Source organism: Oncorhynchus mykiss, chromosome 8 (genome assembly GCF_013265735.2).
Source record: "Oncorhynchus mykiss isolate Arlee chromosome 8, USDA_OmykA_1.1, whole genome shotgun sequence".
NCBI lineage: Eukaryota > Metazoa > Chordata > Actinopteri > Salmoniformes > Salmonidae > Oncorhynchus > Oncorhynchus mykiss.
In genome coordinates, this window is record NC_048572.1 from 26,144,863 (window position 1) to 26,160,726 (window position 15,864).

At 49.3% G+C, this 15,864-nt stretch overlaps 1 protein-coding gene across 8 annotated transcripts in view; it reads left to right on the forward strand.

Annotated features, from left to right (window-relative positions):
- Positions 1–15,864, forward strand: part of LOC110529702 (clathrin coat assembly protein AP180) — a 39,151-nt gene that overhangs the window by 11,666 nt on the left and 11,621 nt on the right. For 5 of the 8 annotated variants that reach the window (XM_036985178.1, XM_036985181.1, XM_036985182.1 and 2 more), the window contains exons 5-17: positions 9,398–9,500; positions 9,666–9,759; positions 10,089–10,200; positions 10,424–10,530; positions 10,698–10,739; positions 11,297–11,358; positions 12,816–12,821; positions 12,981–12,993; positions 13,089–13,183; positions 13,353–13,429; positions 13,567–13,581; positions 13,961–14,131; positions 15,119–15,211. In XM_036985178.1, coding sequence (XP_036841073.1) covers positions 9,398–9,500; positions 9,666–9,759; positions 10,089–10,200; positions 10,424–10,530; positions 10,698–10,739; positions 11,297–11,358; positions 12,816–12,821; positions 12,981–12,993; positions 13,089–13,183; positions 13,353–13,429; positions 13,567–13,581; positions 13,961–14,131; positions 15,119–15,211 — 990 coding nt within the window. The remainder of the gene's footprint in view (positions 1–9,397; positions 9,501–9,665; positions 9,760–10,088; positions 10,201–10,423; positions 10,531–10,697; positions 10,740–11,296; positions 11,359–12,815; positions 12,822–12,980; positions 12,994–13,088; positions 13,184–13,352; positions 13,430–13,566; positions 13,582–13,960; positions 14,132–15,118; positions 15,212–15,864) is intronic. The other 3 variants (XM_036985183.1, XM_036985184.1, XM_036985185.1) reach the window with 2 other exon arrangements.

Here is a 15,864-nt window from a genome sequence, read left to right on the forward strand (position 1 = left end):
GGCAGAGAGGGGCGGCGACGGGAGGAGAGGCAGAGAGGGGCGAGGAGGAGAGGCAGAGAGGGGCTGCGACGAGAGGAGAGGCAGAGAGGGGCGGAGACGAGAGGCAGAGGGGGCGGAGACGGGAGGAGAGGCAGAGGGGGCGGAGACGGGAGGAGAGGCAGAGAGGCAGAGAGGAGAGGCGGGGCGGAGACTGGAGGAGAGGCAGAGAGGGCGGAGACGGGAGGAGAGGCAGAGAGGGGCGGAGACAAGAGGAGAGGCAGAGGGGGCGGAGACGGGAGGAGAGGCAGAGAGGGAGGAGAGGCAGAGAGGGGCTGAGTTGGGAGGAGAGGCAGAGGGGCCGGAGACGGGAGGAGAGGCAGATGGGGTGGAGACGGGAGGAGAGGCAGAGGGGGCGGAGACGGGAGGAGAGGCAGAGGGGGCGGAGACGGGAGGAGAGGCAGAAGGGGCGGAGATGGGAGGGGAGGCAGAGAGGGGGGAGAGGCAGAGAGGGGCAGAGAGGAGAGGCAGAGCGGGGCGGAGACGGGAGGAGAGGCAGAGAGGGCGGAGACGGGAGGAGAGGCAGATAGGGAGGAGAGGCAGAGAGGGGCAGAGACGGGAGGAGAGGCAGAGGGGGCGGAGATGGGAGGAGAGGCAGAGTGGGAGGAGAGGCAGAGAGGGGCGGAGTTGGGAGGAGAGGCAGAGGGGGCGGATACGGGAGGAGAGGCAGAGACGGGAGGAGAGGCAGAGAGAGGCGGAGACGGGAGGAGAGGCAGATAGGGAGGAGAGGCAGAGAGGGGCGGAGACGGGAGGAGAGGCAGAGGGGGCGGAGATGGGAGGAGAGGCAGAGTGGGAGGAGAGGCAGAGAGGGGCGGAGTTGGGAGGAGAGGCAGAGGGGGCGGAGACGGGAGGAGAGGCAGAGACGGGAGGAGAGGCAGAGAGAGGCGGAGACCAGGGAGAGGCAGAGAGAGGCGGAGACGGGGGAGAGGCAGAGAGAGGCGGAGACGGGAGGAGAGGCAGAGAGAGACGGGAGGAGAGGCGGAGACCAGGGAGAGGCAGAGAGAGGCGGAGACGGGGGAGAGGCAGAGAGAGGCGGAGACGGGAGGAGAGGCAGAGAGAGACGGGAGGAGAGGCGGAGACGGGGGAAGAGGCAGAGAGAGGCGGAGATGGGAGGAGAGGAGAGGAGAATAGAGGCAGAGAGAGGCGGAGACGGGAGGAGAGGCAGAGAGAGGCGGAGACGGGTGGAGAGGGTAAGAGAGGCAGAGAGAGGCAGAGACAGGCGGAGAGGGGAAGAGGGGCGGAGACGGGAGGAGAGGCACAGAGAGGCGGAGACGGGAGGAGAGAAGAAGAGACAGGCGGAGAGAAGAAGAGACAGGAGGAGAGGCGGAGAGAAGAAGAGACAGGCGGAGAGAAGAAGAGACAGGAGGAGAGAAGAAGAGACAGGCGGAGAAAAGAAGACACAGGAGGAGAGGCAGAGAGAAGAAGAGACAGGAGGAGAGGAGAAGAGACAGGAGAAGAGGCGGAGAGGAGAAGAGACGGGAGGAGAGGCGGAGAGGAGAAGAGACAGGAGGAGAGGCGGAGAGGAGGAGAGGCAGAGAGAGATGGGAGGAGAGGCGGAGACGGGGGAAGAGGCAGAGAGGCAGAGACGGGATTAAAGGCAGAGAGAGGCGGAGATGGGCGGAGAGGGGAAGAGAGGCACAGAGAGGCGGAGACGGGAGGAGAGAAGAAGAGACAGGCGGAGAGAAGAAGAGACAGGAGGAGAGGCGGAGAGAAGAAGAGACAGGCGGAGAGAAGAAGAGACAGGAGGAGCGAAGAAGAGACAGGCGGAGAAAAGAAGACACATGAGGAGCGGCAGAGAGAAGAAGAGACAGGAGGAGAGGAGAAGAGGCGGAGAGGAGAAGAGACAGGAGGAGAGGCGGAGAGGAGGAGAGGCAGAGAGAGACGGGAGGAGAGGCGGAGAGGAGAAGAGACGGGAGGAGAGGCGGAGAGGAGAATAGACAGGAGGAGAGGAGGAGAGGCAGAGAGAGACGGGAGGAGAGGCGGAGAGGAGAAGAAACAGGAGGAGAGGCGGAGAGGAGAAGAGACAGGAGGAGAGGCGGAGAGGAGAAGAGACGGCAGGAGAGGCGGACAGGAGAAGAGACGGGAGGAGAGGCGGAGAGGAGAAGAGATGGGAGGAGAGGCGGAGAGAAGAAGAGACGGGAGGAGAGGCGGAGAGAAGAAGAGACGGGAGGAGAGGCGGAGAGAAGAAGAGACGGGAGGAGAGGCGGAGAGAAGAAGAGACGGGAGGAGAGGTGGAGAGAAGAAGAGACAGGAGGAGAGGAGGAGAGGCGGAGAGGAGAAGAGACGGGAGGAGAGGCGGAGAGGAGAAGAGACGGGAGGAGAGGCGGAGAGAAGAAGAGACGGGAGGAGAGGTGGAGACGGGAGGAGAGGCGGAGACGGGCGGAGAGGGGAAGAGAGGGGAAGCGAGGCAGAGAGGGGCGGAGACGGGAGGAGAGGCAGAGAGAAGCGGAGACGGGAGGAGAGAAGAAGAGACAGGCGGAGAGAAGAAGAGACAGGAGGAGAGGCGGAGAGACGGAGACCGGGGAGAGGTAGAGAGAGGCGGAGACGGGGGAGAGGCAGAGAGAGACAGGAGGAGAGGCAGAGAGAGACGGGAGGAGAGGCGGAGACGGGGGAAGAGGCAGAGAGAGGTGGAAACGGGAGGAGAGGCAGAGACGGGATTAAAGGCAGAGAGAGGCGGAGAGGCAGAGGGAGGCGGAGACGGGAGTAGAGGTAGAGAAAGGCAGAGACGGGCGGAGAGGGGAAGAGAGGCAGAGAGAGGCGGAGACGGGCGGAGAGTGGAAGAGAGGCAGAGAGGGGCGGAGACGGGAGGAGAGGCACAGAGAGGCGGAGACGGGAGGAGAGAAGAAGAGACAGGCGGAGAGAAGAAGAGACAGGAGGAGAGGCGGAGACCGGGGAGAGGCAGAGAGAGGCGGAGACGGGGGAGAGGCAGAGAGAGACAGGAGGAGAGGCAGAGAGAGACAGGAGGAGAGGCGGAGACGGGGGAAGAGGCAGAGAGAGGTGGAAACGGGAGGAGAGGCAGAGAGGCGGAGACGGGATTAAAGGCAGAAAGAGGCGGAGAGGGGAGGAGAGACAGAGAGAGGCGGAGGCAGGAGGAGAGAAGAAGAGACAGGAGGAGAGAAGAAGAGACAGGAGGAGAGAAGAATAGACAGGGGGAGAGGTGGAGAGAAGAGTAGACCGGAGGAGAGGCGGAGAGAAGAGATGGGATTAAAGGCAGAGAGAGGCGGAGACGAGAGGGGAGGAGAGGCAGAGACTTTCGGAGAGAAGAAGAGACAGGAGGAGAGGCGGAGAGAAGAAGAGACAGGCGGAGAGGTGGAGAGAAGAAGAGACAGGAGGAGAGAAGAGGAGACAGGAGGAGAGGCTGAGAGAAGAGGAGACAGGAGGAGAGGCGGGGACAGAAGGAGAGGCATAGAGAGGCGGAGACAGGAGGAAAGGTAGAGAGAAGAGGAGACAGGAGGAGAGGCGGAGAGAAGAAGAGACCGGAGGAGAGGCGGGGACAGGAGGAGAGGCATAGAGAGGTGGATGCGGGAGGAGAGGCAGAGAGAGGTGGAGACGGGAGGAGAGGCGGAGACCGAAGGAGAGGCGGAGACCGAAGGAGAGGCGGAGACAGGGGGAGAGGCGGAGACGGGAGGAGAGGCGGAGACAGGGGGAGAGGCGGACACGGGAGGAGAGGCGGAGACAGGAGGAGGGGAGGAGAGGCATAGGGAAGCGGAGACAGGAGGAGAGGCAGAGAGAGGCGGAGACGGGAGGAGAGGCGGAGACGGGAGGAGAGGCGGAGACAGGAGGAGAGGCGGAGACAGGAGGAGAGGCTGAGAGAAGCGGAGATGGGAGGAGAGGCAGAGAGATGGAGACGGGAGGAGAGGCAGAGAGAAGAAGAGACAGGAGGAGAGGCGGAGACAGGCGGAGAGGCAGAGACAGGAGGAGAGGTGGAGACAGGAGGAGAGGCAGAGAGAGGTGGAGACAGGAGGAGAGGCAGAGAGAGGTGGAGACAGGAATAGGGGCAGAGAGAGGTGGATATAGGAGAGGTGGAGACAAGAAGAGAGGCAGAGAGAAGAAGAGACAGGAGGAGAAGCGGAGAGAAGAAGAGACAGGAGGACAGGCGGAGAGGAGAAGAGACAGGAGGAGAGGCGGAGAGAAAAAGAGACAGGCGGAGAAGTGGAGAGAAGAAGAGACAGGAGGAGAGAAGAAGAGACAGGAGGAGAGGCATAGAGAGGTGGAGACAGGAGAAGAGGCAGAGAGAGGTGGAGATGGGAGGAGAGGCAGAGAGAGGTGGAGACGGGAGGAGAGGCAGAGAGAAGAAGAGACAGGAAGAGAGGTGGAGAGAAGAAGAGACAGGAGGAGAAGCGGAGAGAAGAAGTGACAGGAGGAGAGGCGGAGAGAAGAAGAGACAGGAGGAGAGGCGGAGAAAAGAAGAGAGAGGCGGAGAGAAGAAGAGACAGGAGGAGAAGCGGAGAGAAGAAGAGACAGGAGGACAGGCGGAGAGAAGAAGAGACGGGAGGAGAGGCGGAGAGAAGAAGAGACAGGCGGAGAGGTGGAGAGAAGAAGAGACAGGAGGAGAGAAGAAGAGACAGGAGGAGAGGCGGGGACAGGAGGAGAGGCATAGAGAGGCGGAGACAGGAGGAGAGGCGGGGCCAGGAGGAGAGGCATATAGAGTTGGAGACGGGAGAAGAGGCAGAGAGAGGTGGAGACAGGAGGAGAGGCAGAGAGAAGAAGAGACTGGAGTAGAGGCGGAGAGAAGAAGAGACTGGAGGAGAGGCGGAGAGAAGAAGAGACAGGAGGAGAGGCGGAGAGAAGAAGAGACAGGAGGAGAGGCAGGGACAGGAGGAGAGGCATAGAGAGGCGGAGACAGGAGGAGAGGCGGGGCCAGGAGGAGAGGCATATAGAGTTGGAGACGGGAGAAGAGGCAGAGAGAGGTGGAGACAGGAGGAGAGGCAAAGAGAGGTGGAGACAGGAGGAGAGGCAGAGAGAGGTGGAGACGGGAGGAGAGGCAGAGAGGTGGAGGCGGGAGGAGAGGCAGAGAGAAGAAGAGACAGGCGGAGAGATGAAGAGACAGGAGTAGAAGCGGAGAGAAGAAGAGACAGGAGAAGAGGCGGAGAGAAGAAGAGACAGGAGTAGAGGCGGAGGGAAGAAGAGACAGGAGGGAGGCGGAGTAGACAGGAGGAGAGGCGGAGTAGACAGGAGGATAGGAGGAGACGGGCCATCTGGAAAGAGAGGAAATTACTGGCCTTATAATTACATAACGAACAGGAGCAAGCATGCAATGTGCACACACAAAACATAATACTGTACGTGTACAGATTTGGTATCTTAATCAATCAATCAATCACATGTATTTATAAAGCAGAGACAGGAGGAGAGGCAGAGACAGGAGGAGAGGCAGAGACAGGAGGAGAGGCAGTAACAGGAGGAGAGGCAGAGACAGGAGGAGAGGCAGAGACAGGAGGGATTTGAAGGAGACAGGAGGAGACCGGAGGAGACTGGCCATCTGGAAAGAGAATAAATTGCTGGCCTTTTAATTGCATAATGAAGAGTAGCAAGCATGCAATGTGCACACGCGAAACATAGTACTGTACGTGTACAGATGTGGTATCTTAATCAATCATTCAATCAATCAAATGTATTTATAAATCCCTTCTTACATCAGCTGATGTCACCAAGTGCTGTACAGAAACCCAGCCTAAAACCCCAAACAGCAAGCAATGCAATAGAAAGGCCAGAACCTAGGAAGAAACCGGAGACGGTTAAACCGGAACCAGGCTATGAGGGGTGGCTAGTCCTCTTCTGGCTGTGCCGGGTGGAGACAGAACATGGCCAAGATGTTCAAATGTTCATAGATGACCAGCTGGGTCAAATAATAATAATAATAATCACTGTGGTTGTAGAGGGTGCAACAGGTCAGCACTTCAGGAGTAAATGTCAGTTGGCTCAGGTCAGTATCTCTATCGCTCCTGCTGTCTCTTGAGAGCTGAAAACAGCAGGTCTGGGACAGGTAGCACGTACGGTGAACAGGTCAGGGTTCCATAGCCGCAGGCAGAACAGTTGAAACTGGAGCAGCAGCATGACCAGGTGGACTGGGGACAGGAGAAATACTTCAGATATAACAGACTGACCCTAGCCCCCCGACACATAATCTATTGCAGCATAAATACTGGAGGCTGAGACAGGAGGGGTCGGGAGACACTGTGGCCCTGTCCGATGATATCCCCAGACAGGGCCAAACAGGCAGGATATAACCCCACCCACTTTGCCAAAGCACAGCCCCCACACCAATAGAGGGATATCTTCAACCACCAAATTACTATCCCCACGGCACGAACCCGGACAGGAAAATAACTTCAGACTCAACCCACTCAAGTGATGCACCCCTCCTAGGGACGGCATGGAAGAGCACCAGTAAGCCAGTGACTCAGCCCCTGTAATAGGGTTTGAGGCAGAGAATCCCAGTGGAGAGAGAGGAACCGGCCAGGCAAAGACAGCAAGGGCGGTTCGTATCTCCAGTGCCTTTCCGTTCACCTTCACACTCCTGGGCCAGACTACACTCAATCATAGGACCTACTGAAGAGATGAGTCTCCAAAAAAGACTTAAAGGTTGAGACCGAGTCTGCATCGCTCACATGGGTAGGCAGACCATTCCATGAACATTGAGCTCTATAGGAGAAAACCCTGCCTCCAGCTGTTTGCTTAGAAATTCTAAGGACAATAAGGAGGCTTGTGACCGTAGCGTACGTGTAGGTATGTACGGCAGGACCAAATCAGAGAGATAGGTAGGAGCAAGCCCATGTAATGCTTTGTAGGTTAGCAGTAAAACCTTGATATCAGCCCTTGCCTTAACAGGAAGTCAGTGTAGAGAGGCTAGCACTGGAGTAATATGATAAAAATGTTTGGTTCTAGTCAAGATTCTATCAGCCGTGTTAAGACTGACTGAAGTTTATTTAGTGTTTTATCCAGGTAGCCGGAAAGTAGAGCATTGCAGTAGTCTAACCTAGAAGTGACAAAATCATGGATACATTTGTTTGCATAATTTTTTGACAGAAAGTTTCAGATTTTTGCAATGTTACGTAGATGGAAAAAAGCTGTCCTTGAAACAGTCTTGATATGTTTGTCAAAAGAGAGATCAGGGTCCAGAGTAACGCCGAGGTCCTTCAGTTTTATTTGAGACGACTGCACAACCATTAAGATTAATTGTCAGATTCAACAGAAGATCTTTGTTTCTTGGGACCTAGAACTAGCATCTCAGTTTTGTCCGAGTTTAAAAGTAGAACATTTTCCTCCATCCACTTCCTTATGTCTGAAACACAGGCTTCCAGGGAGTGCAATTTTGGGGCTTCACCATGTTTCATCAAAATGTACAGCTGTGTGTCATTCACATAGCAGTGAAAGTTAACATTACACTTCTGAATGACATTACCAAGAGGTAAAATATATAGTGAAAACAATAGTGGTCCTAAAACAGCCTTGAGGAACACTGAAATTTACAGTTGATTTGTCAGAGGACAAACCATCTACAGAGACAAACTGATATCTTTCTGACAGATAAGATCTAAGCCAGGCCAGAACTTGTCCGTGTAGACCAATTTGGGTTTCCAATCTCTCTAAATGAATGTGGTGGTCGATGGTATCAAAAGCATCACTAAGGTCTAGGAGCACGAGGACAGATGCAGAGCTTCAGTCTGACGCCATTAAAAGGTAATTTACCACCTTCACACGTGCAGTTTCAGTGCTATGATGGGGTCTAAAACCAGACTGAAGCATTTTGTATGCATTGTTTGTCTTCAGGAAGGCAGTGAGTTGCTGTGAAACATCTTTTTCTAAAATTTTTGAGAGGAATGGGAGTTTTGTTAAAGGCCGATTTAAAAAAAAAATATATATATATATATATATATATTTTTTTTAAATTCTGGGTCAAGGTTTGGCTTTTTCAAGAGGCTTTATTCCTGCCACATTTAGTGAGTTTGGTACACATCCGGTGGATAAAGAGCCGTTTATTATGTTCAACATAGGAGGGCCAAGCACAGGAAGCAGCTCTTTCAGTAGTTTAGTTGGAATAGGGTCCAGTATGCAGCTTGAAGGTTTAGAAGCCATGATTATTTTCATGAATGTGTCAAGAGATATAGTATTAAAAAACTTGAGTGTCTCCTTTGATCCTAGGTCCAGGAAGTGTTGTGCAGATTCAGGACAACTGAGCTTTGGAGGAATACGCAGATTTAAAGAGTCCGTAATTTGCTTTCTAATGATCATGATCTTTTCCTCAAAGAAGTTCATAAATTTATCACTGCTGAAGTGAAAGCCGTTGTCTCTTGGGGAATGCTGCTTGTTAGTTAGCTTTGTGACAGTATCAAAAATAAATTTTGGATTGTTCTTATTTTCCTCAATTAAGTTGGAAAAATAGGATGATCGAGCAGCAGTGAGGGCTCTTCGATACTACACAGTTCCAGTTTGGTGTAGCGCCATTTCCATTCCATTTCTGAAAGCTTGCTTCAGAGCTCGGGTATTTTCTGTATACCAGGGAGCTAGTTTCTTATGACAAATGTTTTTTTGTTTTTAGGGGTGCGACTGTATCTAGGGTATTGCGCAAGGTTAATGGTCATGTGTTTAACCGATTTTTGTACCCTGACGTTCTTGGGTATGTGGAGGGAGTCTGGAAGGGCATCTAGGAATCTTTGGGTTGTCCGAGAATTTATAGCATGGCTTTTGATGATCCTTGGTTGGGGTCTGAACAGATTATTTGTTGCGATTGCAAACGTAATAAAATGGTGGTCTGATAGTCCATGATGATTTGGGAAAACGTTAAGAGCCACAATAAGATCACCCTGTTGCAGGAGAACTTTCCTGCAATGCTGGACATTTCAAACTTGTAGTGTATTTGAGGTTTAAAAAGGCTTCTGAAGTTTTTAATTTCCACTTTGAAACTTCATACATTTTCGTAAGGGAAAATCAAGTATCAACCCCTACCAAAATGTCCATTAATTATATTCCACATAATAATTCACATTTCCTGTTGCTGCAGGATTATTTTCCTGCTGTAGCAAACTGGCTCAAATTGAGTTCCTACATCTGTACACACATCGATGCACTCTTGCACGCACATTCACACGCAAACTAAACTGCTTCCTGCCTCTGATTGCGATTTCCTGCGCTTGTCACCAGTGTCTTGCCCTGGTCTCATTATAGATCCCCTGTCTCATCGTACTGTCTCTCATCCTAACGTAAACAAAACAAAGAGCTACTGCAACCCTCCCCTTCAATCCCCTTCAAAACTCCCCTACAATCAGATACACGACTTGCAAAACAGAAGTGCCTTTACATTTCATCAGGAGCTTTACCTTTGGTGTGACATGAATGTGGTGCTCTCTCCTTTCTCTAGGCTATGACATGTCTACGTTCATCAGACGTTACGGCCGCTACCTCAATGAGAGGGCCTTTGCCTATCGCCAGATGGCTTTCGACTTCACCAAAGTCAAGAAGGGGTCAGTCACTTCCCTGTCTCTCCTCGTCACTGAGGCCCACCTGTTGTTCACCTCGTCACTGAGGCCCACCTCATACTGTCATTCACCTCGTCACTGAGGACATTTTGTAATTTACCTCATCCATGAGGCCCTCGTTATGCTTTCCCCTGTGTGTTTCCTCCACAGTGCTGAAGGGGTGATGAGGACAATGGCTCCAGACAAGCTGTTAAAAGGCATGCCCGTCCTGCAGACCCAGATCGACACACTGCTGGAGTTTGATGTGAGTTGGACATGCTGTTTATCATTGATCTGTTTACAACTGTCTGCCTGCCTGTCTGTCTGTGGGCCTTTGGTCATTTGTGAATAAGCTGACCACTGTACTATGTCAGCTCACAAAGAATACTGTTTACCTGTTGTTTATTTTCCTGTGTTACATTTTCTCTTTCTCTCTCTCTCGCTCAATAACAATGATGCTATCTGTTTTATTGACCCTGATATTTCTGCGGGGGTGTACAATGTTTTAGGACAGCAGAATATTGCTGGAGTTTAATTAATCTTCTGTTGAACTACATGAATAAAACGCTTTTAAAAGGTCTCTCTCTCTCCCAGGTCCACCCCAAGGAGCTGAATAACCCTATCATCAACGCAGCGTTCCTGCTGCTCTTCAAGGATCTGGTCAAGCTGTTTGCCTCCTACAACGATGGGGTCATCAATCTATTAGGTAAGCTAGACATGTCATTGGGTGCATCCCAAATGGCACCGTATTTCCTTTATAGTGCACCACTTTTGACCAGAGACCTATGGGCCCTGGTCAAAAGTAATGTACTATTAAGGGAATAGGGTGCCGTTTGGGAAGCAGACCAATTAAAAGATAAGTTACTTCCTTTCACCGTGTGGCGATTTAGAAGATGCTCTTATTCTTAACAACTGTTAAATGTCTGTAGAGAAATACTTTAAGATGAAGAAGAGCGACTGCAAGGAGGCCTTGGAGATCTATAAGAGGTTCCTGACCAGGGTCACCAAGATCGGAGAGTTCATGAAGCTCGCTGAGGTAAAGGAAACTTCCTAACCGATTAGGCTGTATTCTAACTAACTTATATCCAAGTGAAACTCACACCGGGATTGCTCACACACAGTGTCTGTCTCTATTTGGAACGTAAGGTTATGATGCACGGATATGATTGTGAAGTTGTCTCTTGTGTGTGTTCTGTTCCACAGACAGTCGGTGTCGAAAAAAATGACATTCCAGACATCAACTATGTAAGTCACTGGTCTTTGTGCTTTCTCTCTGGAAGGATGATGGCATAGTTGTAACACACACACACATCCATCCTAATCTTCCTCCTGCGATCCCAGTGTCTGCACCCTCGAGTGGTGACGAACCTCATAGACTCAGACGATGAGGACTGTCCCTTTAAGCCTATCGAGGACCCGGTAACCATAGAGACATGGAGTGGCTTGGCAGAGTGCCTGTTTGGGAGGATGGGGTTTTGGCATGGGATAATTCTGCAGACTGACACTTCTGACTGCAGTGTATGTCTGTGTGTGTATTTGCATGTGTGTGTGCTTCCGTGCACAAACGACTGAAGAGTTTAAGTAAAATATTCCTGAACACTTCATTCTACAGGCCGTTGAGTTCATAGAAAAGTGGGGTAGTGGGATGAATTCAAAATGAAGGGTCTGGAGTGGTGCTGCCATAGAAATAGAATTGGGTGCTGTGTTATTTGAAGTGTTGGCATGCAGATGAGTAAGGAAGTCAGTCACATAAACCTGTTGTTTCTGTGTCTCTGATTGGTTCTCTCTTCTCTGACCCTCAGGCTCCCAGTAGCATCCTGGAGTCTCTGGAGACACACATGAACAGCTTGGAGGGGAAGAAGGGGTAAGAGGACCCTCTCTAACCACACCATTTTAAAAATAGCTAAAATGCGGAAATGGCTCTCTTGGTGTCTATACACAGAGAAAATCTGAATTGAGAAATGAGAGGGTGAGAAACTAGATAGACTCATAACTTGGGCTCTATTCACCTTACTTAGCCCTGCCCACTTGAGCCAGTTCCTGATCGAATGCAGCCTGGTCTCATAGACTAGATGTAACATAGTAAATGTAAATCCGGGACAGTATGATTTATTACGTTTGGTATGTTTACATAAGACAAATGGTTACTTAAGGAAAAAATGAAAGTAGGGTGGATGGGTAGGCGTATAATGCAAACAGCAGCCCAAAGTCTACAAGTTTAGCAGCCCAAAGTCTACAAGTTTGAATCTCATGATGGACAACATTAGCATTTGAGCAAATTAGCAACTTTTCAACTACTTACAACTTTTAAGCTGCTTTGCAACTACATAGCATGTTAACTAACCCTTCCCCAACCCTAACCTTAACCCTTTTAGCTAACCCTTCCCCTAACCTTAACCCTTTAACCTAACTCCTAAACTTAACCTTAACCCCTAGCCTAGCTAACATTAGCCACCTAGCTAGAATTCGCAACATATCATACATTTTGCAAATTCAGAACATATATAAAACTAATTGTAATTGGTAACATATCTTACGAAATTAGTGATGGACAGCCACAAATTAATACATACAATATGAAACTTAACTTATCATACTAAATGGAGTGTCTCGGATTTACTTACAGAAACATACGAAATGCTCTGAGGCCAGGCTGGTTTTCCTCCTTCCAGCCCATTCATAAATAAGCAAAACTATCGTTAAATATGAATTACATTTGTTAAAATTATGAAATAACGCGCACAAAATTTGAAATATATGTTAATGATATGCTGAGGAATATTATTGAAAAAAATTATACTTGTTTTCATGTAGTAAGAACACTTCATAATATTAGACTGTGTATAATGCTCATTATCCATACAGGCTATCCCTTTTCAATCAAATATCAATTATTGAACTGACAGTGTTAGGCACAGAATATCAATGACAAAATACAGAAACTGTGCCTTAATGTTTATGTAGATAACAGTAGGATATTTGCCATCTGAGAATACTAATTTGGTCATTTCAGCGTCCGAGTGCTATTACTAGTCTACGTGATAACAACATTTACATTTTTCAATCATTTCAGTCAACGTAGAATTAACATATCTTTCAAATGTGCACATTATTTATGTGTTTTGAGAAATGTAATTCCTATTTAACGATGGTTCGCTTGTTTGTGAATGGGTGGATAACAATCACCACAAATTGGATGAGCACTTGTTGCCAGGCTGAATCCTATCTCAACACCACAGTTCTGAAGACAGTTTTGTGTTAACTTTTCCTTTAATCCTTCTTCTCTCTTTGTTCCTTTCTGCTCATCATTGGGGATCAAAGTGAAGGGTGAGCATGAACGATTCTTTGGGGGTTTGACAGATGAGGGTATTGTAAAGTCATGAAAATAAGTTTAAAAGGTCATTTAAATGTAGATGACTTCAGCTCTGAAAGGTGATATCTTGCACCGATGAAATTTAAATATGAACTATTCCGTCTCTCTTTCAGGTCTCCAACAAAGGTGAGTTGAAGATTACAAATTATTTTCCCTGCCTTTCTATTTCTGCTTATATGTCGACACATAGGTAGTAAAAAGGCTCTCCCTCTCTATTCCAGGGGTCCCCCACCAATAACGTGTCCCCGACCTCCACCCCCGCCAAATCTGCAGCCGCCGTGCCCACCCTAGTGCCGCCCCCCGAAGAAGCCACTGAGTGAGTGACTACTTCCTCTGCCTACCACAGTTTACCTCGTCACCTCAGGGATTTCCTCAGTTCTGGCATTCAAGCATTCTATGTGTTCCATTTATTTGGTAAAACTGTGAATAAGAGTCCATTCTTCCTTCCCCTTCCATTCTCTCTCTATCCCTTTATCTCGCTCTAGTTCTCTGTTGGATCTGGACCCTCTGTCCTCCTCTGGTCCGTCAGCAGGAGCCTCAGCAGCCCCTATGTCCTGGGGAGGTAATGTCCCACATCAAAACTTGATTGTTTCATTCTTAATGGAACTACCAGTAAGTTTGAATTATCTAATGAACATTAATATAATTGCGTTTTCCTCCATCACCTTCTCTCATGCTGTTCCGGGGATGCTGCCACAGACCTCCTTGGATCAGGTGAGTGTTATCCCACAGTGCCCCTGGCTTTAACCTCTCTAGTGTATTAACATTAACAGAGCGTGTCATCTCTAGTTCTCAAAATGTGTTTCATAGTGTTGCTCTAGTCTCAATAGTCTATTTCTCTCTCTTTGTTTCTCTCTGCTCTCTATCCCTCCCCCACATCCCCTGGTTTGGTTCCTTCGGGGCTTTAATTCTGGGGTTGATTTTGTTTTTCGGTTGTTTCTTTGAAATTGGGTTGATTTGATACCTTGATTTGGTTCTAACGGGGCCTTTCTGGTTGCTTTGGTTCCTATGGGGTATTTTGGGGGATGATTTCTGGGGGTTGTTTTGGTACCTTGTTTTGGGTTTGGTTGGTACACCACGTGGGTACCTGCAGAAATGGGCGAGTCCATGCTTCCTGACCCCACCCTCGCTGTAGACACCGCTCCCTCTCCCGCGGGGGTAACGCCCACCCCTGTAGCCGCAGAGCCAGGAGTCACTCTGGCTCCTCCCCCTAGTGCGGCCGCCACCAACCCCCCCGGTGCGACGAATATGGATCTGCTGGGAGGTCAGTGGGCTTCTGGAGGATTCCCAACCACAGAATCTCTGCTGGACAGCTCAACCCCAACCAACCCTCCACATGCACACACAGGAGATGTAGTGTTCTCTACCTGCATGTACACACACTAACGCACATGTTTAGTCTCTGCATGTACGTACACACAGTGACCCAGATACCCCAAAACAAACACATCCATTTGGGAAGAACATGTCATACATACTGGTATGCATTTATTTTTTAACATCTTATGCTGTATTCTAACTGACTTATATGACACAGATCTACACACAGAGACAAGCATGCTCACACTTGTAGACCCACTCAGACATGCTACCCATACATTTTCACATGCTTCATTTTGTTTGATAGTCCGACAGCTTTTTCTTAACTTCAGAGAAAAGCCAAACTATCAAACAGAGTCATGTTCTTTATTGCCGCCTAAAAGACACATTGCTTTGCTTCTGGTTCCATTCTGTGGCCTGCTTGTCCGGTTATGTAGTGCAACAGACCTAGTTACCGCTTTCTAGTTTAGTTGTAGCTAAAGCCCGCCTTCCATAGCCTTCCATAGCCTTCCATAGGCCTTGCTGTGCCTCCGGTCTGTATTCTCATTTGTCCTTCACCGGTCAATCATTCATGCCACAAAGTAAATGTTTTGTAACTAATCTAAACTGAATTTATTACAGTAATCAAAAGATGGCTCAGTTGAATAGTATCTCTCTGCAATATATCTCTCTGCAATAAAATACGTATATTACATATCTTATGCCTGACATTACATTACAAGTATTTAATATAGTTACAGTATATTAAGTCAATTAAATACCTAACAAAGTGAAAGTAGTATTTCTAAACTCTGCTTAGAGGCACAGACCATCTTTTAGGTGGCTTCTTCCTTTTCTGACTTACTCTCTTTATTGTCTGGCTTGTTTCTTTTCTCCGTCCTTTTCTCTCCGTGCCTCTCTCTCTGTCGTCTGTGTGTGTGTTGGGTATCAGATGCGTTTTCGACCCCTGCTCCCGCCTCTGATGCCGCTGCCGAGGGCGGGGCTCCGGCCCCCACGCCAACCCCAGCTGCCGACGCTGCAGCCGGTGGGTTGCAGGACGAGTGTCTCTGTCGATGTAAATGGCTGTGTGTATAGTTTTGTGGCTGTGTGTGTGTTTGGCTGTATTCGAGTGCTCGGTGCATCCGTGCTTATGTGTTTTTGTGTATGGAGAGTGTGTTTCAACAGTTGATCCCATTGCTGTGAGCGGGTGTAGCTAGTTTCCCTAGAAAGGTGGTGCTGCTGTTTGTTTCTGGGCATTGTTGTTGCAGTTACTATGGAGATTGTTGCTGAGGTTGATTTTAGGACAGTGGTTGACCACCATGCTTAGATACCCCCTGGGGTTTCCTTTCACGCTGTAAATCTCAAAATACATCTGCAAGCTCTGTGGTTACACTCTGTAAATCTGGTCTAGTATGGGTATTTCAGAGAGTATTATGAGAGAGTGTGAATACTACTAATACTGCTTTCTCCAATATGTTTCCCTCTTTTCACAAATCGTGTTCTTTTCTTATCATTTTTCATCAGACATGCTTATTTTCCAGATTCTCTTGATCATACGGTACTTCATAGTGTTTTACATGTACTGTATGTTTATGAAGAATATGGAGCTGTGAATTCCCTAACTAAGCCTGTATCTTCAGAATTTCAGCCGAATGCACCTATTCCTCCTCCCTATTTCACAGAATACAGCTCTTGCCA